General features: G+C 48.3%; 1 protein-coding gene across 1 annotated transcript in view; it reads left to right on the forward strand.

The window, feature by feature from the left end:
* LOC144481080 (disintegrin and metalloproteinase domain-containing protein 12-like) overlaps positions 1-16,258 on the forward strand; it is a 359,843-nt gene that overhangs the window by 329,958 nt on the left and 13,627 nt on the right. Inside the window, exons 14-15 of the mRNA XM_078200726.1 lie at positions 3,353-3,548; positions 15,190-15,298. Coding sequence (XP_078056852.1) covers positions 3,353-3,548; positions 15,190-15,298 — 305 coding nt within the window. The remainder of the gene's footprint in view (positions 1-3,352; positions 3,549-15,189; positions 15,299-16,258) is intronic.

Raw genomic sequence — 16,258 nt, forward strand, 5'->3', positions numbered from 1 at the left:
GGGTATAGTTGGGTGGATTAGCAAATTTGCTGATGACACCAAAGTCGGTGGTGTGGTAGACAGTGAGGAAGGGTGTCGTAGTTTGCAGGAAGACTTAGACAGGTTGCAAAGTTGGGCCGAGAGGTGGCGGATGGAGTTTAATGCGGAGAAGTGTGAGGTAATTCACTTTGGTAGGAATAACAGATGTGTTGAGTATAGGGCTAACGGGAGGACTTTGAATAGTGTGGAGGAGCAGAGGGATCTAGGTGTATGTGTGCATAGATCCCTGAAAGTTGGGAATCAAGTAGATAAGGTTGTTAAGAAGGCATATGGTGTCTTGGCGTTTATTGGTAGGGGGATTGAATTTAGGAGTCGTAGCGTTATGTTGCAACTGTACACAACTCTGGTGCGGCCGCACTTGGAGTACTGTGTGCAGTTCTGGTACCCACATTACAGGAAGGATGTGGAGGCTTTGGAGAGGGTGCAGAGGAGGTTTACCAGGATGTTGCCTGGTATGGAGGGGAGATCCTATGAGGAGAGGCTGAGGGATTTGGGATTGTTTTCGCTGGAAAGGCGGCGGCTAAGAGGGGATCTTATTGAAACATATAAGATGATTAGAGGTTTAGATAGGGTGGATAGTGATAGCCTTTTTCCTCTGATGGAGAAATCCAGCACGAGGGGGCATGGCTTTAAATTGAGGGGGGGTAGTTATAGAACCGATGTCAGGGGTAGGTTCTTTACCCAGAGGGTGGTGAGGGATTGGAATGCCCTGCCAGCATCAGTAGTAAATGCGCCTAGTTTGGGGGCGTTTAAGAGATCCGTAGATAGGTTCATGGACGAAAAGAAATAGGTTTAGGTTGGAGGGTCACAGTTTTTTTTTTTAACTGGTCGGTGCAACATCGTGGGCCGAAGGGCCTGTTCTGCGCTGTAATGTTCTATGTTCTATGTTCTATGTTCTATTCCTTTTTATATACTTGTAAAAACTTTTACTATCATTTTTTATATTTTGAGCTAGTTTAGTTTCATAATCTATCTTTCCTTTCTTAATCTCTTTCTTAGTCGTTATTTGTTTTTCTTTAAAGCTTTCCCAATCCACTAATTCTCCACTATTTTTGGCCACTCTGTACGCATCTGATTTTATTTTAATACTCTCCTTTATTTCCTTCGTTATCCACGTCCGGTTATCCTTTTTCTTACAGTCCTTCTTTATCACCGGAATATATTTTTGCTGAGGCCTTGAGAGAAATCTTTGGATCCTCACTGGCTACAGGGGAGGTCCCAGAGGATTGGAGAATAGCCAATGTTGTTCCTTTGTTCAAGAAGGGAAACAAGAATAATCCAGCTAATTACAGGCTGGTGAGCCTTACATCAGCGGTAGGGAAATTATTGGAGAGGATTCTTTGAGACACGATTTACTCCCACTTGGAAATAAGTGGACATATTAGTGAGAGGCAACATGGTTTTGTGAAGGGGAGGTCGTGTCTCACTAACTTGATTGAGTTTTTTGAGGAAGTGACGAAGATGATTGCTGAAGGTGGGGCAGTGGATGTTGTCTACATGGACTTTAGTGAGGCCTTTAACAAGATCCCTCATGGCAGAAGATCTAATACAGATAGGAAATATACAGTAAATGGCAGAACCCTTAAGAGTATTGATAGGCAGAGGGATCTGGGTGTACAAGTACACAGGTCACTGAAAGTGGCAATGCAGGTGGAGAAGGTAGTGAAGAAGGCATACGGCATGCTTGCCTTCATCAGCCGGGGCATTGAGTTTAAAAATTGGCAAGTCACGTTGCACCTTTATAGAACCTTAGTTAGGCCGCACTTGGAATATAGTGTTCAATTCTGGTCGCCACACTACCAGAAGGATGTGGAGGCTTTGGAGAGGGTACAGAAAAGATTTACCAGGATGTTGCCTGGTATGGAGGGCATTAGCTATGAGGAGAGGTTGGAGAAACTTGGTTTGTTCTCACTGGAGCGACGGAGGTTGAGGGGCGACCTGATAGAAGTCTACAAGATTATGAGAGGCATGGACAGAGTGGATAGTCAGAAGCTTTTTCCCAGGGTGGAAGAGTCAATTACTAGGAGGCATAGGTTTAAGGTGCGAGGGGCAAGGTTTAAAGGAGATGTACGAGGCAGATTTTTTACACAGAGGATGATGGGTGCCTGGAATTCACTGCCGGGGGAAGCAGTGGAAGCAGATGCGATAGTGACTTTTAAGGGGCGTCTTGACAAATACATGAATAGGATGGGAATAGAGGGATATGGTCCCTGGAAGGGTAGGGGGTTTTAGTTAAGTCGGTGCAGGCTTGGAGGGCCTGTGCTGTAATTTTCTTTGTTCTTTGTTCTTTGAAAAAAGTCCCAGTCTATCCAGCCTCTCCTTATAACTCAAACCATCAAGTCCCGGTAGCATCCTTGTAAATCTTTTCTCCACTCTTTCTAGTTTAATAATATCCTTTCTATAATAGGGTGACCAGAACTGTACACAGTATTCCAAGTGTGACCTTACCAATGTCTTGTACAACTTCAACAAGACATTCCAACTCCTGTATTCAATGTTCTGACCGATGAAACCAAGCATGCCGAATGCCTTCTTCACCACTCTGTCCACCTGTGACTCCACTTTCAAGGAGCTATGAACATGTACCCCGAGATCTCATTTTTCTGTAACTCTCCCCAACGCCCTACCATTAACTGAGTAAGTCCTGCCCTGGTTCAATCTACCAAAATGCATCACCTCGCATTTATCTAAATTAAACTTCATCTGCCATTCGTCAGCCCATTGGCCCAATTGATCAAGATCCCGTTGCAATCCTGGATAACCTTCTTCACTGTCCACTATGCCACCAATCTTGGTGTCATCTGCAAACTTAGTAACGATGCCTACTAAATTCTCATTCAAATCATTAATATTAATGACAAATAACAGTGGACCCAGCACCGATCCCTGAGGCACACCGCTGGTCACAGGCCTCCAGTTTGAAAAACAACTCTCTACAACCACCCTCTGTCTTCCTTCAAGAAGCCAATTTTGTATCCATTTAGATACCTCACCCTGGATTCCGTGAGATTTAACCTTATGCAACAACCTACCATGTGATATTGTGTCAAAGTCCATGTAGATAATGTCGACTGCACTGTGCAAGAAACAATACTTTTCACTCTTTCCCAATGCATGTAACAATAATAAATCAAATCAAGAAGTGTGGAGAGTGGGTCTTCCTGGGTTACGGAAATCGAGGCTGGATTCAGTGGCCACATGTCCTGCTGTTGTCCTGAATATTGAGGAATGGACACATTGAATTTCAACTGCTGGCAGGAAGAACAGCCAATTACAATATCAGCACATTTCATTGCTTCCTTTTGTTCTGCAGTTTATTCCAAGGGGTGTGATGTGTCGGCCATTGAGTGGTGAATGTGACTTGCCAGAAACCTGTACAGGTATTTTGTCCACTTGCCCCGTTAATACCCATCTGAAAGATGGCTACACATGCAACGATGGACGTTTATTCTGCAGCCGGGGGGTCTGTCAGTCTGTGGATCAACAGTGCAAAGATATTTGGGGTAACAGTGAGTACATTTTTTTTATTCATTCATGGGACACGGACGTCGCTGACTGGCCAGCATTTATTGCCCATCCCTAGTTGCCCCTTGAGCAGGTGGTGTTGAGCTGCCTCTTGAATCGCTGCAGTCCACGTGCTGTGGGTTTACCCACAATGCCGTTAGGGAGGGAATTCCAGGATTTTGACCCAGCGACTGTGAAGGAACGGCGATATATTTCCAAGTCAGGATAGTGAATGGCTTGGAGGGGAACTTGCAGGTGGTGGTGTTCCCATGTATCTGCTGCCCTTGTCCTTCGAGATGGAAGTGGTCGAGGGTTTGGAAGGTGCTGTCTAAGGATCTTTGGTGAATTGCTGCAGTGCATCTTGTAGATAGTACACACTGCTGCTACTGAGCGTCAGTGGTGGAGGGAGTGGATGTTTGTAGATGTGGTGCCAATCAAGCGGGGCTGCTTTGTCCTGGATGGTGTCGAGCTTCTTGGGTTTTGCTGGAGCTGCACCATCCAGGCAAGTGGGGAGTATTCCATCACACTCCTGACTTGTGCCTTGTAGATGGTGGACAGGCTCTGGGGAGTCAGGAGGTGAGTTACTCGCTGCAGTATTCCTCGCCTCTGACCTGCTCTTGTAGCCACTGTGTTTAAGTGGTGAGTCCAGTTGAGTTTCTGGTCAATGGGAACCCCAAGGGTGTTGACAGATAGTACACACTGCTGCTACTGAGCGTCGGTGGTGGAGGGAGTGGGTGTGTGTAGATGTGGTGGAAGACACAAATAGTTTACCGAATATTAACGATAGAGGGTTGGCAGCAGGAGAGGTACTCAATACAATTAATGTTACCAGGGAGGCAGTGCTTGGTAGACTAACGGGACTGAAGGTGGACAAGTCCCCGGGCCCGGATGGAATGCATCCCAGGGTACTGAAAGAAATGTCAGAGGTAATAGTGGATGCGTTAGTGGTTATTTATCAAAATTCATTGGATTCTGGGGTAGTGCCGGCGGATTGGAAAACGGCTAATGTTACACCGTTTTGTACAGCTGCAACATGACCTTAAGTCTCCGAAACTCAATCCCTCTACCAATAAAAGCTAACACACCGTACGCCTTCTTAACAACCCTATCAACCTGGGTGCCAACTTTCAGGGATCTATGCACATGGACACCGAGATCCCTCTGTTCATCCACACTACCAAGTATCTTACCATTAGCCCAGTACTCTGTATTCCTGTTACTCCTTCCAAAGTGAATCACCTCACACTTTTCCGCATTAAACTCCATTTGCCACCTCTCAGCCCAGCTCTGCAGCTTATCTATGTCCCTCTGTAACCTGCAACAACCTTCCGCACTGTCCACAACTCCACCGACTTTAGTGTCATCCGCAAATTTACTAACCCATCCTTCTACGCCCTCATCCAGGTCATTTATAAAAATGACAAACAGCAGTGGCCCCAAAACAGATCCTTGCGGTACACCACTAGTAACTCTGCTCCAGGATGAACATTTCCCATCAACCACCACCCTCTGTCTTCTTACAGCTAGCCAATTTCTGATCCAAACCACTAAATCACCCTCAATCCCATGCCTCCGTATTTTCTGCAATAGCTTACCGTGGGGAACCTTATCAGACGCTTTACTGAAATCCATATACACCACATCAACCGCTTTACCCTCATCCACCTCTTTGGTCACCTTCTCAAAGAACTCAATAAGGTTTGTGAGGCATGACCTACCCTTCACAAAACCGTGCTGACTATCCCTAATCAAATTATTCCTTTCTAGGTGATTATAAATCCTATCTCTTATAATCCTTTCCAATACTTTGCCCACAACAGAAGTAAGGCTCACCGGTCGATAATTACCAGGGTTGTCCCTACTCCCCTTCTTGAACAAGGGGACAACATTTGCTATCCTCCAGTCTTCTGGCACTATTCCTGTCGGCAATGACGACATAAAGATCAAAGCCAAAGGCTCTGCAATCAACATTAGTTGGATTCTGGGGTAGTGCCGGCGGATTGGAAAACGGCTAATGTTACACCGCTGTTTAAAAAAGGAAATAGACAAAAGGTGGGTAACTACAGGCCGGTTAGCTTAACGTCTGTAGTTGGGAAAATGCTGGAATCCATCATTAAAGAAGAAATAGCAGGCCATCTGGATAAGAATGGTTCGATTAAGCAGACGCAGCATGGATTCATGAGGGGAAAGTCGTGCTTGACGAACTTGTTGGATTTTTATGAAGATGTGACTAGTGCGGTTGACGGAGGGGAACCGGTGGATGCGGTGTTTTTGGATTTCCAAAAGGCGTTTGATAAGGTGCCTCACAAAAGGTTGCTGAAGAAGATTGGGTCACACGGAGTTGGGGGTAGGGTGTTAGCGTGGATTGGGGATTGGCTATCCGACAGGAAGCAGAGAGTCGGAATAAATGGGTGCTTTTCTGGTTGGCGGATGGTAACTAGTGGCGTGCCGCAGGGATCGGTACTGGGGCCTCAACTATTTACCATTTATATAGACGATCTGGAGGAGGGGACTGAGTGTAGGGTAACAAAGTTTGCAGACGACACAAAGATAAGTGGAACAGTGAATCGTGTGGAGGGCGTAGAAGGTCTGCAGAGAGATTTGGACAGGCTGAGTGAGTGGGCGAGGATCTGGCAGATGGAGTATAACGTTAACAAATGCGAGGTTATTCACTTTGGAAGAAATAATAGCAAATTGGATTATTATCTAAATGGAAAGAAATTAAAACATGCTGCTGTGCAGAGGCACCTGGGGGTCCTTGTGCATGAGACGCAAAAGCCCAGTCTGCAGGTGCAACAGGTGATCAAGAAGGCAAATGAAATGTTGACCTATATCGCGAGGGGAATAGAATATAAAAGCAGAGATGTCTTGCTGCATCTGTACAGGGCATTGGTGAGGCCGCAGCTGGAATACTGTGTGCAGTATTGGTCCCCTTATTTGCGGAAGGATATATTGGCCTTGGAGGGAGTGCAGAGAAGGTTCACCAGGTTGATACCAGAGATGAGGGGTGTTGATTATGAGGAGACACTGAGCAGATTGGGTTTGTATTCATTGGAGTTTAGAAGGCTGAGGGGGGATCTTATAGAGACCTATAAAATAATGAAGGGGCTGGATAGGGTAGAGATGGAGAGATTCTTTCCACTTAGAAAGGAAACTAGAACCAGAGGGCACAGCCTCAAAATAAAGGGGGGTCAGTTTAGGACAGAGTTGAGGAGGAACCTCTTCTCTCAGAGGGTGGTGAATCTCTGGAATTCTCTGCCCACTGAAGTGGTGGAGGCTACCTCGTTGAATATGTTTAAATCACGGATAGATGGATTCCTGATCGGTAAGGGAATTAGGGGTTATAAGGATCAGGCGGGTAAGTGGAACTGATCCACTTCAGATCAGCCATGATCTTATTGAGTGGCGGGGCAGGCTCGAGGGGCCAGATGGCCTACTCCTGCTCCTATTTCTTATGTTCTTATTTTCCTCCCTAGCCTGCTAACGAATCCTGGGTTACATCCCATTCGGCCCAGGGGACTTATCTATTTTCCCGTGGCACGGGTAACAAACCAGAGATAACAACTCTGTTTGTTCTATCCCTAAGCTTCCACCCTAACTCCCTGAATTTCTGCCTTACATCCCCATCCCTTTTCCTACCTATGTCTTGGGTGCCGATGTGAACCACGACTTGGGGCTGGTCCCCCTCCCCCTTAAGGATCCCGAAAACACGATCCGAGACATCACAGACCCCGGCACCTGGGAGGCAACTCACCAACCGCGAGTCCCTCTCGTTCCCACAGAATCTCCTATCTATCCCCCTCACTATGGAGTCCCCAATAACTAATGCTCTACTCCTCCCCCCCCCTTCCCTTCTCAGCAACAGGGACAGACTCTGTGCCAGAGACCTGTACCCCATGGCTTACCCCTGCTAAGTCCCCCCCCCCCAACAGCATCCAAAATGGAATACTTGTTATACAGAGGAACAGGGGATCCAGGGGATCGCTGCTCTGACTGCTTCTCACCCCTTCTAGCCGTCACCCACGAATCATCATTTCTAGGAGTAGCTCCCTCCCTGTAGCTTCTATCTACAGCTGCCTCTGCCTCCTGAATGATCCTGGGTTCATCCAGTTCCAGCTCCAGAGGCAGCAAACTACCCAGCCTCCAGGAGAACAGTGACCACGACACCACACAACCCTGCCACAGCAACCTCTGCAAGACGTGCTGGATCATCGACACGGATGCCATCATCTCACGTGAGAACACCATCCACCAGGTACACGGTACCTACTCTTGCAACTTGGCCAATGTTGTCTACCTGATACGCTGCAGGAAAGGATGTCCCGAGGCATGGTACATTGGGGAAACCATGCAGACGCTACGACAACGGATGAATGAACACCGCTCGACAGTCACCAGGCAGGAGTGTTCTCTTCCTGTGGGGGAGCACTTCAGCAGTCACGGACATTCAGCTTCTAATCTTCAGGTAAGCGTTCTCCAAGACGGCCTTCATGACACACGACAGCGCAGAGTCGCTGAGCAGAAACTGATAGCCAAGTTCCGCACACATGAGGACGGCCTAAACCGGGATGTTGGATTTATGTCACATTATCAGTAACCCCCACAGCTTGCCTCCTGGACTTGCAGGCTGTCCTGTCTGGAGACAATACACATCTCTTTAACCTGTGCTTAATGCTCCTTCCACCCACATTGTCTGTACCTTTACGATCTGGTTGATTGTAGGGATTCGCATTCTAATCAGTATTCTGTAACTTGATTTTGTGTCTCTGTGCCCTGTTTGAGAGCACATTTCCACTCCATCTGACGAAGGAGCAGCGCTCCGAAAGCTAATAGTATTTGCTACCAAATAAACCTGTTGGACTTTAACCTGGTGTTGTTAAAACTCTTACTGGACCTCCCCTGTAGCCAGTGAGGATACAAAGATTTGTCTCAGGGCCCCAGCAATTTCCTCCCTTGCCTCTCTCAGTATTTTGGGGTATATCCCATCAGGCCCTGGGGACTTGTCTACCTTAATGTTTCTCAAGAACCCCAATATCTCCTCCTTTTTGATCTGAACATGATTCAAACTATCTACACATCCTTTCCCAGACTCATCATCCACCAAGACCTTCTCTTTGGTGAATACTGACACAAAGTACTCATTTAATACCTCGCCCATTTCCTCTGGCTCCACGCATAGATTCCCTCCCTTGTCCTTGAGTGGGCCAACCCTCTCCCTGGCGACCCTCTCGCTCTTTATATATGTATAAAAAGCCTTGGGATTTTCCTCAATCCTGCTGGCCAATGCTTTCTCGTGACCCCTTTCAGCCCTCCTTACTCCTTGCTTAAGTTTCTGTCGACTTCAACCCTCATACTTGACACCAGGTTGGGTATACCCATTACCCCGCTGCTTGCTAACTCATCCTGGCTCCAGGTAAAATACTCTTCATTCTTCTCCAACCTCTCCATCGTCTCCCCCCTCTCGCCAATCCCTGCTTTCTCCTCCAACCTGACATTCTTTGAGGGTGTTGTGGTGAACCATAGTTGGTTACCACTATGAGTACTGAGCCATGGGTGGTCAGCACTATGGGTGTTTGTAGAGATGTCACTGTAGTTACTGTTGGGGTTAGGGTTGGGCTGTTCTACCTGTTGATATTGTTCTGTGGTACACTCCAGTTGGCTCCGCCTACCAGGGGAAGTATAAAGGTCACCGCACTGCCTGGTGACCCTTTAGTCTGGGATTGTATTGTATATAGTGGCTCCATTCTTGTTAGTAATAAAAGCCTTTATTTCCCGGGTAATCTAGCCTCCCGAGTGATTTAATCGCGCATCAATTTTATTACTAACAAAATTTTGAAAAAAAAACCATGGAGCAAATAGATGATCTGGAGGAGGGGACGGAGTGTAGGGTAACGAAGTTTGCAGACGACACAAAGATAAGTGGAAAAGTGAATCGTGTGGAGGACGGAGAAGATCTGCAGAGAGATTTGGACAGGCTGAGTGAGTGGGCGAGGATATGGCAAATGGAGTATAACGTTGAGAAATGCGAGGTTATACACTTTGGAGGAAATAATAACAAATGGGATTACTATCTCAATGGAAACAAATTAAAACATGCTACCGTGCAATGGGACCTGGGGGTCCTTGTGCATGAGGCGCAAAAGCCCAGTCTGCAGGTACAACAGGTGATCAAGAAGGCAAATGGGATGTTGGCCTATATTGCGAGGGGGATAGAATATAAAAGCAGGGATGTCTTGATGCACCTGTACAGGGCATTGGTGAGGCCGCAGCTGGAATACTGTGTGCAGTATTGGTCCCCTTATATGAGGAAGGATATATTGGCATTGGAGGGAGTGCAGAGAAGGTTCACCAGGTTGATACCGGAGATGAGGTGTTTGGATTATGAGGAGAGGCTGAGGAGATTGGGTTTGTACTCGTTGGAGTTTAGAAGGATGAGGGGGGATCTTATGGAGACTTATAAGATAATGCGGGGGCTGGATAGGGTGGAGGCGGAGAGATTCTTTCCACTTAGTAAGGAAGTTAAAACTAGAGGACACAGCCTCAAAATAAAGGGGGGTCGGTTTAAGACAGAGTTGAGGAGGAACTTCTTCTCCCAGAGGGTGGTGAATCTCTGGAATTCTCTGCCCACTGAGGTGGTGGAGGCTACCTCGCTGAATATGTTTAAAGCGCGGATGGATGGATTCCTGATCGGTAAGGGAATTAAGGGTTATGGGGATCAGGCGGGTAAGTGGTACTGATCCACGTCAGATCAGCCATGATCTTATTGAATGGCGGGGCAGGCTCGAGGGGCTAGATGGCCTACTCCTGCTCCTATTTCTTATGTTCTTATGTTCTTATGTTCTTAAATGTTGAAACCCGATCGGCTTACTTTAGATCCACGTGCGGCAGGAGCGTCGAACACTTTCGACCATTGGTTAAAGTGTTTCCAAGACTACATCGATGCCTCAACAGCCGTTCAAAACAACGCCGATAGACTGCGGGTCCTCCACGCGAGGGTAAGCGACACCGTATACTTATCAATCCGCGATGCCCAAGACTACAAAGGGGCCATCGAACTTCTCAAGAAACTGTACAACAAACCGCCAAATGAGATCCATGCTCGACACCTTCTAGCCACTCGACGGCGGCAGCCCGGCGAAACGACAGAACAGTACCTGTGTGAACTTCAGCAGCTAGCCAGAGCCTGCAACTGCAAGCCAGTGTCGGCGGCCCAGTATACGAGCGACTTGATCCGCGATGCGTTCGTGGCGGGAATCGGCTCGTCGTACATTCGCCTTCGGCTGCTAGAGCAAGGTAATCTAGACCTCGCTAAGACAGTAGAATTGGCTGACGCTCTGGAGACGGCCTCCAGAAGTCTAGAAATGTACCCCACCGACCACGTGGGAACATCGTGGCAAGTACAGCCACCGACTCTACTTTATTCAGCGGCTCCGAAAAACTGCGCGATTGTATTTCCAACCTCGGACCTGACAACGGCGGCAGCTCCAGGAGGCCCGCGGTGTTACTTCTGTGGATTGGCGAAACACCCTCGGCAGCGATGCCCAGCTAGAACGGTATTGTGCTCCGCGTGTGGAAAGAAAGGGCATTATGCCAAAGTCTGCAGGACCAAACCACCCTCCAAGCATAGCAGCGCGGCGTGTGATTCTCCAGAGCCTGTCTCCTTGTCTCCAGCGTCTTCGAGGCCGTCCACCACGTGCGATTCCAGAGCGCCGCCATTCCTGACGACGGAGACGCAAGACACATGCGACCTGCAGGGGCCGCCACTTTTAGCGCCATCGACCATGTGCGACCTATGGGGGCAGCCATTTTGGTCGGCACCAACTACAGACAACCAGCAGGGGTCATCATCATCAACCATCTCAGCTGCCTGCAGTTGCACCCAATGGTGGCATCAATCATCCTGGACCAGGCCAGGCCTCACAGACTCGACAAGTCCATGATGGGCATAGAGGTAAATGGACGCCAGATTCATTGTTTGTTTGACAGCAGGAGCACGGAGAGCTTCATTCACCCTGACACCGTGAAACGGTGCGGTCTCCGGGTACGGACTGTCAGGCAGACAATTTCGATGGCGTCAAGGTTCCGGTCTGTCACCATGCTAGGGAGCTGCGTGGTCAACCTGATAGTGCGGGGCACAGTTTACGAGAACTTCAGCCTCCTTGTTTTACCGCACCTTTGCGCTCCGATGCTCCTGGGACTAGACTTTATGGTCCACCTGAAGAGTGTGACCCTGCAGTACGATGGGCCACTCCCTCCACTTTCAGTGGGAGCACATCAGCCTCCAAATTGCCCAGCGCACTCCACATGTAGCCTCTCGACACTCAGAATCACCCCACCCTCTCTACTCCTCAGGGAAGGGATCATCCAAACTAGCTCTAGTCCACGGAGAGCGCAAGTAGTGGTGGTTAAAAATGGGAACAAACCCCGGATGGTCATAGACTATAGTCAGACCATTAATAGATATACGCAGCTGGATGCGTATCCTCTCCCGCGCATATCTGACATGGTCAACCAGATTGCGCAGTACCAGGTGTTCTCCACCATTGACTTGAAGTCAGCTTACCACCAGCTCCCTATTCGTCCAGAGGACCGACAATACATGGCCTTTGAGGCGGATGGTCGTCTGTACCACTTTTTAAGGGTTCCCTTTGGCGTCACGAATGGGGTCTCGGTCTTCCAGCGTGCTATGGACCGAATGGTGGACCAGAACGGGCTGCGGGCTACCTTCCTGTACCTGGATAACGTCACTATCTGTGGCCATGACCAGCAGGACCACGATGCCAACCTCCTTAGATTTTTACGCACTGCGTCTCACCTGAATCTGACCTACAACAGGGAGAAGTGCATCTTTCGCAAGCGCCGCCTAGCAATTCTCGGAAACATGGTGGAAAATGGGGTCATCGGCCCTGATCCAGACCGTATGCATCCCCTCCTTGAACTTCCCCTGCCCACTAGCATCAAAGCACTGAGAAGATGCTTAGGCTTCTTTTCATACTATGCACAGTGGGTTCCCAATTACGCGGACAAAGCCCGTCCGCTCATCAAGTCTACCTCCTTTCCCCTAGCAACAGAGGCTCGCTTAGCCTTTGCAGGGATAAAAGCTGACATCGCGAAAGCCACGATGCACGCTATTGATGAGTCCATCCCCTTTCAGGTGGAGAGTGATGCATCTGATTTCGCCCTGCCACCACACTTAACCAGGCGGGCAGGCTCGTCGCCTTTTTCTCTCGCACCCTCCAAGGCCCCGAAATTCGGCATTCAGCGGTGGAAAAGGAGGCCCAGGCCATTGTGGAGGCCGTACGGCATTGGCGCCATTACTTGGCGGGAAAATGATTCACCCTGCTCACGGACCAGCGGTCTGTGGCGTTCATGTTCAACAACACGTTACGGGGTAAGATCAAAAATGATAAAATCTTGAGGTGGAGAATCGAACTCTCCACCTACAATTATGGTATCATGTACCGTCCAGGGAAGCTCAATGAGCCCTCAGACACCCTGTCGCGTGGAACATGTGCAAGTGTGCAGGAGAATCGATTACAGGCCCTCCACAATGATCTCTGCCATCCGGGGGTCACTCGGCTCTTCCATTTCATAAAGGCCCGGAATCTACCCTACTCGGTGGAGGATGTCAGGTCCATAACGAGGATGTCAGGTCCTTTACGCAGAGAGTGGTTGGGGTGTGGAATGGACTGCCTGCAGTGATAGTGGAGTCAGAAACTTTAGGAACATTTAAGCGGTTATTGGATAGGCACATGGAGCACACCAGGATGATAGGGAGTGGGATAGCTTGATCTTGGTTTCAGATAAAGCTCGGCACAACATCGTGGGCCGAAGGGCCTGTTCTGTGCTGTACTGTTCTATGTTCTATAACCCGAAGCTGCCAGGTATGCGCGGAATGCAAACCGCACTTCTACCGACCTGACAGGGCACACCTCATTAGGGCCACTCGCCCTTTTGAAAGACTGAGTGTGGACTTCAAGGGCCCCCTTCCCTCGACAGATCGGAGCGTGTACTTCCTCAATGTGATTGACGAGTACTCACGATTCCCTTTTGTCATTCCCTGTTCTGATATGACTGCTGCCACGGTTATCAAAGCATTACGGGATCTTTTCACCCTGTTCGGTTACCCCAGCTATAGCCACAGTGACAGGGGCTTGTCATTCATGAGTGACAACTTGAGGCAATACCTGCTCTCAAATGGGATTGCCTCAAGTAGAACTACAAGCTACAACCCGAGGGGTAACGGACAGATTGAACAAGAAAATGCTACAGTCTGGAAGGCTGTCTTACTGGCGTTGAGGCCTAAAGGTCTTCCAGTCTCCCGTTGGCAAGAGGTACTCCCTGATGCGCTCCATTCCATCCACTCACTCCTGTGTACGGCAACCAACGCTACCCCTCATGAGAGGATGTTTTCCTTCCCTAGGAAGTCTTCCTCTGGGACCTCATTACCGTCTTGGTTGACGTACTCAGGACCTGTCCTCCTGTGGCGGCATGTTAGGACCCGCAAGTCCGACCCTTTGGTTGAATAGGTCCATCTCCTCCACGCCAACCCTCAATATGCCTATGTGGCATATCCTGACGGGCGAGAGGACACGGTCTCTATTAGAGATCTGGCGCCTGCAGGGGACTTGGAAACCCCAGTCGCTCCCACACCCCTAGTTAGGGACCCCCTGACCCTTATCTCCCCTCCTGACACGGCGCGGGCAGTATCGGGACCACCACTTAATCCTCTTATTCCCGTGTACAGCTTGCCTGAGTCCAGGAGATTGTCGCCACCTCGAGGCGTGCTCGAGTCCAGCAGATTGTCGCCACCTCGTGGTCCACCTGTCCATGAGGAACTGGAGGAGTCACTGGACACCGCCTTGGAGAGAAGGTCACCACGGTTACCTGAACCGGCGTTATCGCCAATGTTGAGGAGGTCGCAGAGACGGTGCAGTCCCCCAAAACGACTGAACTTGTAAAGATATGAACAGTTGTTCTTTTTTTTTTGCCCCGTCAGCCTTTGTTTTAAAGGAGCGGTGAATGTGGTGAATCATAGTTGGTTACCACTATGAGTGCTGAACCATGGATGGTCAGCACTATGGGGGTTTGTAGATATGTTACTGTAGTTACTGTTGGTGTTAGGGTTGGGCTGTTCTACCTGTTGATATTGTTCTGTGGTACACTCCAGTTGGCTCCGCCTACCTGGAGGAGTATAAAGGTCACCGCACTGCCTGGTGACCCTTTAGTCTGGGATTGTATTGTATATAGTGTGCTCCATTCTTGTTAGTAATAAAAGCCTTTATTTCCCGGGTAATCTAGACTCCCGTGTGATTTAATCGCGCATCAGGTGTCTGCATTCTTCAAGCTCAAACCTTTTGGAGTAAGTGTTTCGACACCTATCCTCATAAACCCTGATGTAGCTCAGGGTCATCTTTCATTTTCTCATGTGTCTGTCAAACACCGGGGTAAATGTGTTGCAAAATGTAAATTGCTATTTCTGTTCTGATTCTGAGTCTTTTTTTTTCCGTTTCAGTCTGTTTCTCTGTAACCCACACTCTCAGATACTCCAGACCCTTCCCACAGAGGCCAGGGTGGCCTGTCCGACTCAGAGCAATTACAATGTATGATTCTGTATTTGTAATGCTCCCACTTTCTCTTTGATAGGTGCAAGCAATGCTGCAGAAATCTGTTATGAAACTATGAATACATTTGGAGATGAATTTGGACATTGTGGCAAAGATCAGGATGGGAACTACATCAAGTGCAAATCTGTGTGAGTTTGGCTCACATTCCAGTTTTGTCTTATACTGAGTGCAACAGCAAAGATGTTTTATATCATTCTGAATTCAGAATCAAGTTTCATGCAGAGAACTCTGAGATAATTCCTCACAGCATCAAAGCAATGTACGTCCTCCCCGTGTCTGCGTGGGTTTCCTCTCTCAGTCCAAAGATGTGCAGGTTAGGTTAATTGGCCATACTAAAATTGACCCTCATATCGGGGGATTAATAAGGTGAATATGTGGCGTTACGAGAATAGGGCCTGGGTGGGATTGTGGTTAGTGCAGACTCGATGGGCTGAATGGCCTCCTTCTGCACTGTAGGGATTCTGTGATTCTATTTCTAAAAACAAATGTAGGCCCATTACAACCAGCAACATTCATTTCGGACTGGGAATTTTTCTCATAAGATCGGCCCATAAGATTGGACGTGTATTCAGACACTAGTTCAAAAAACTTGGACTCCTTTACTTACAGCAGTGGCTCAGGAAAGCATCTCACCATCACCTGTTCAAGGAAACGGGGATTAAATAATGAGTGCATTTGATTTGCTTTATTAAAATACAGTGAAAAGTATTGTTTCCTGCACGCTATACAGACAAAACATACCGTTCATAGAGAAGGAAACGAGAGAGTGCAGAATGTAGTGTTACAGTCATAGCTAGGGTGTAGAGAAAGATCAACTTAGTGTGAGGTAGGTCCATTCAAAAGTCTGACAGCAGCAGGGAAGAGGCTGTTCTTGAGTCGGTTGGTACGTGACCTCAGACTTTTGTATCTTTTTTCCTACGGAAGAAGTGGAAGAGAGTGGAAGGGGTGCGTGGGGTCCTTAATTATGCTGACTGCTTTGCCGAGGCAGCAGGAAGTGTAGACAGACAGTCATAGCTGACGTGCCAAATTATGTTAGCGTGCTGAGAAAGTAGAGGCGTTGATGGGGCTTTCTTAACTATAGTGTCGGC

This window comes from Mustelus asterias, chromosome 1, assembly GCF_964213995.1.
Source record: "Mustelus asterias chromosome 1, sMusAst1.hap1.1, whole genome shotgun sequence".
Taxonomy (NCBI): Eukaryota; Metazoa; Chordata; class Chondrichthyes; order Carcharhiniformes; family Triakidae; genus Mustelus; species Mustelus asterias.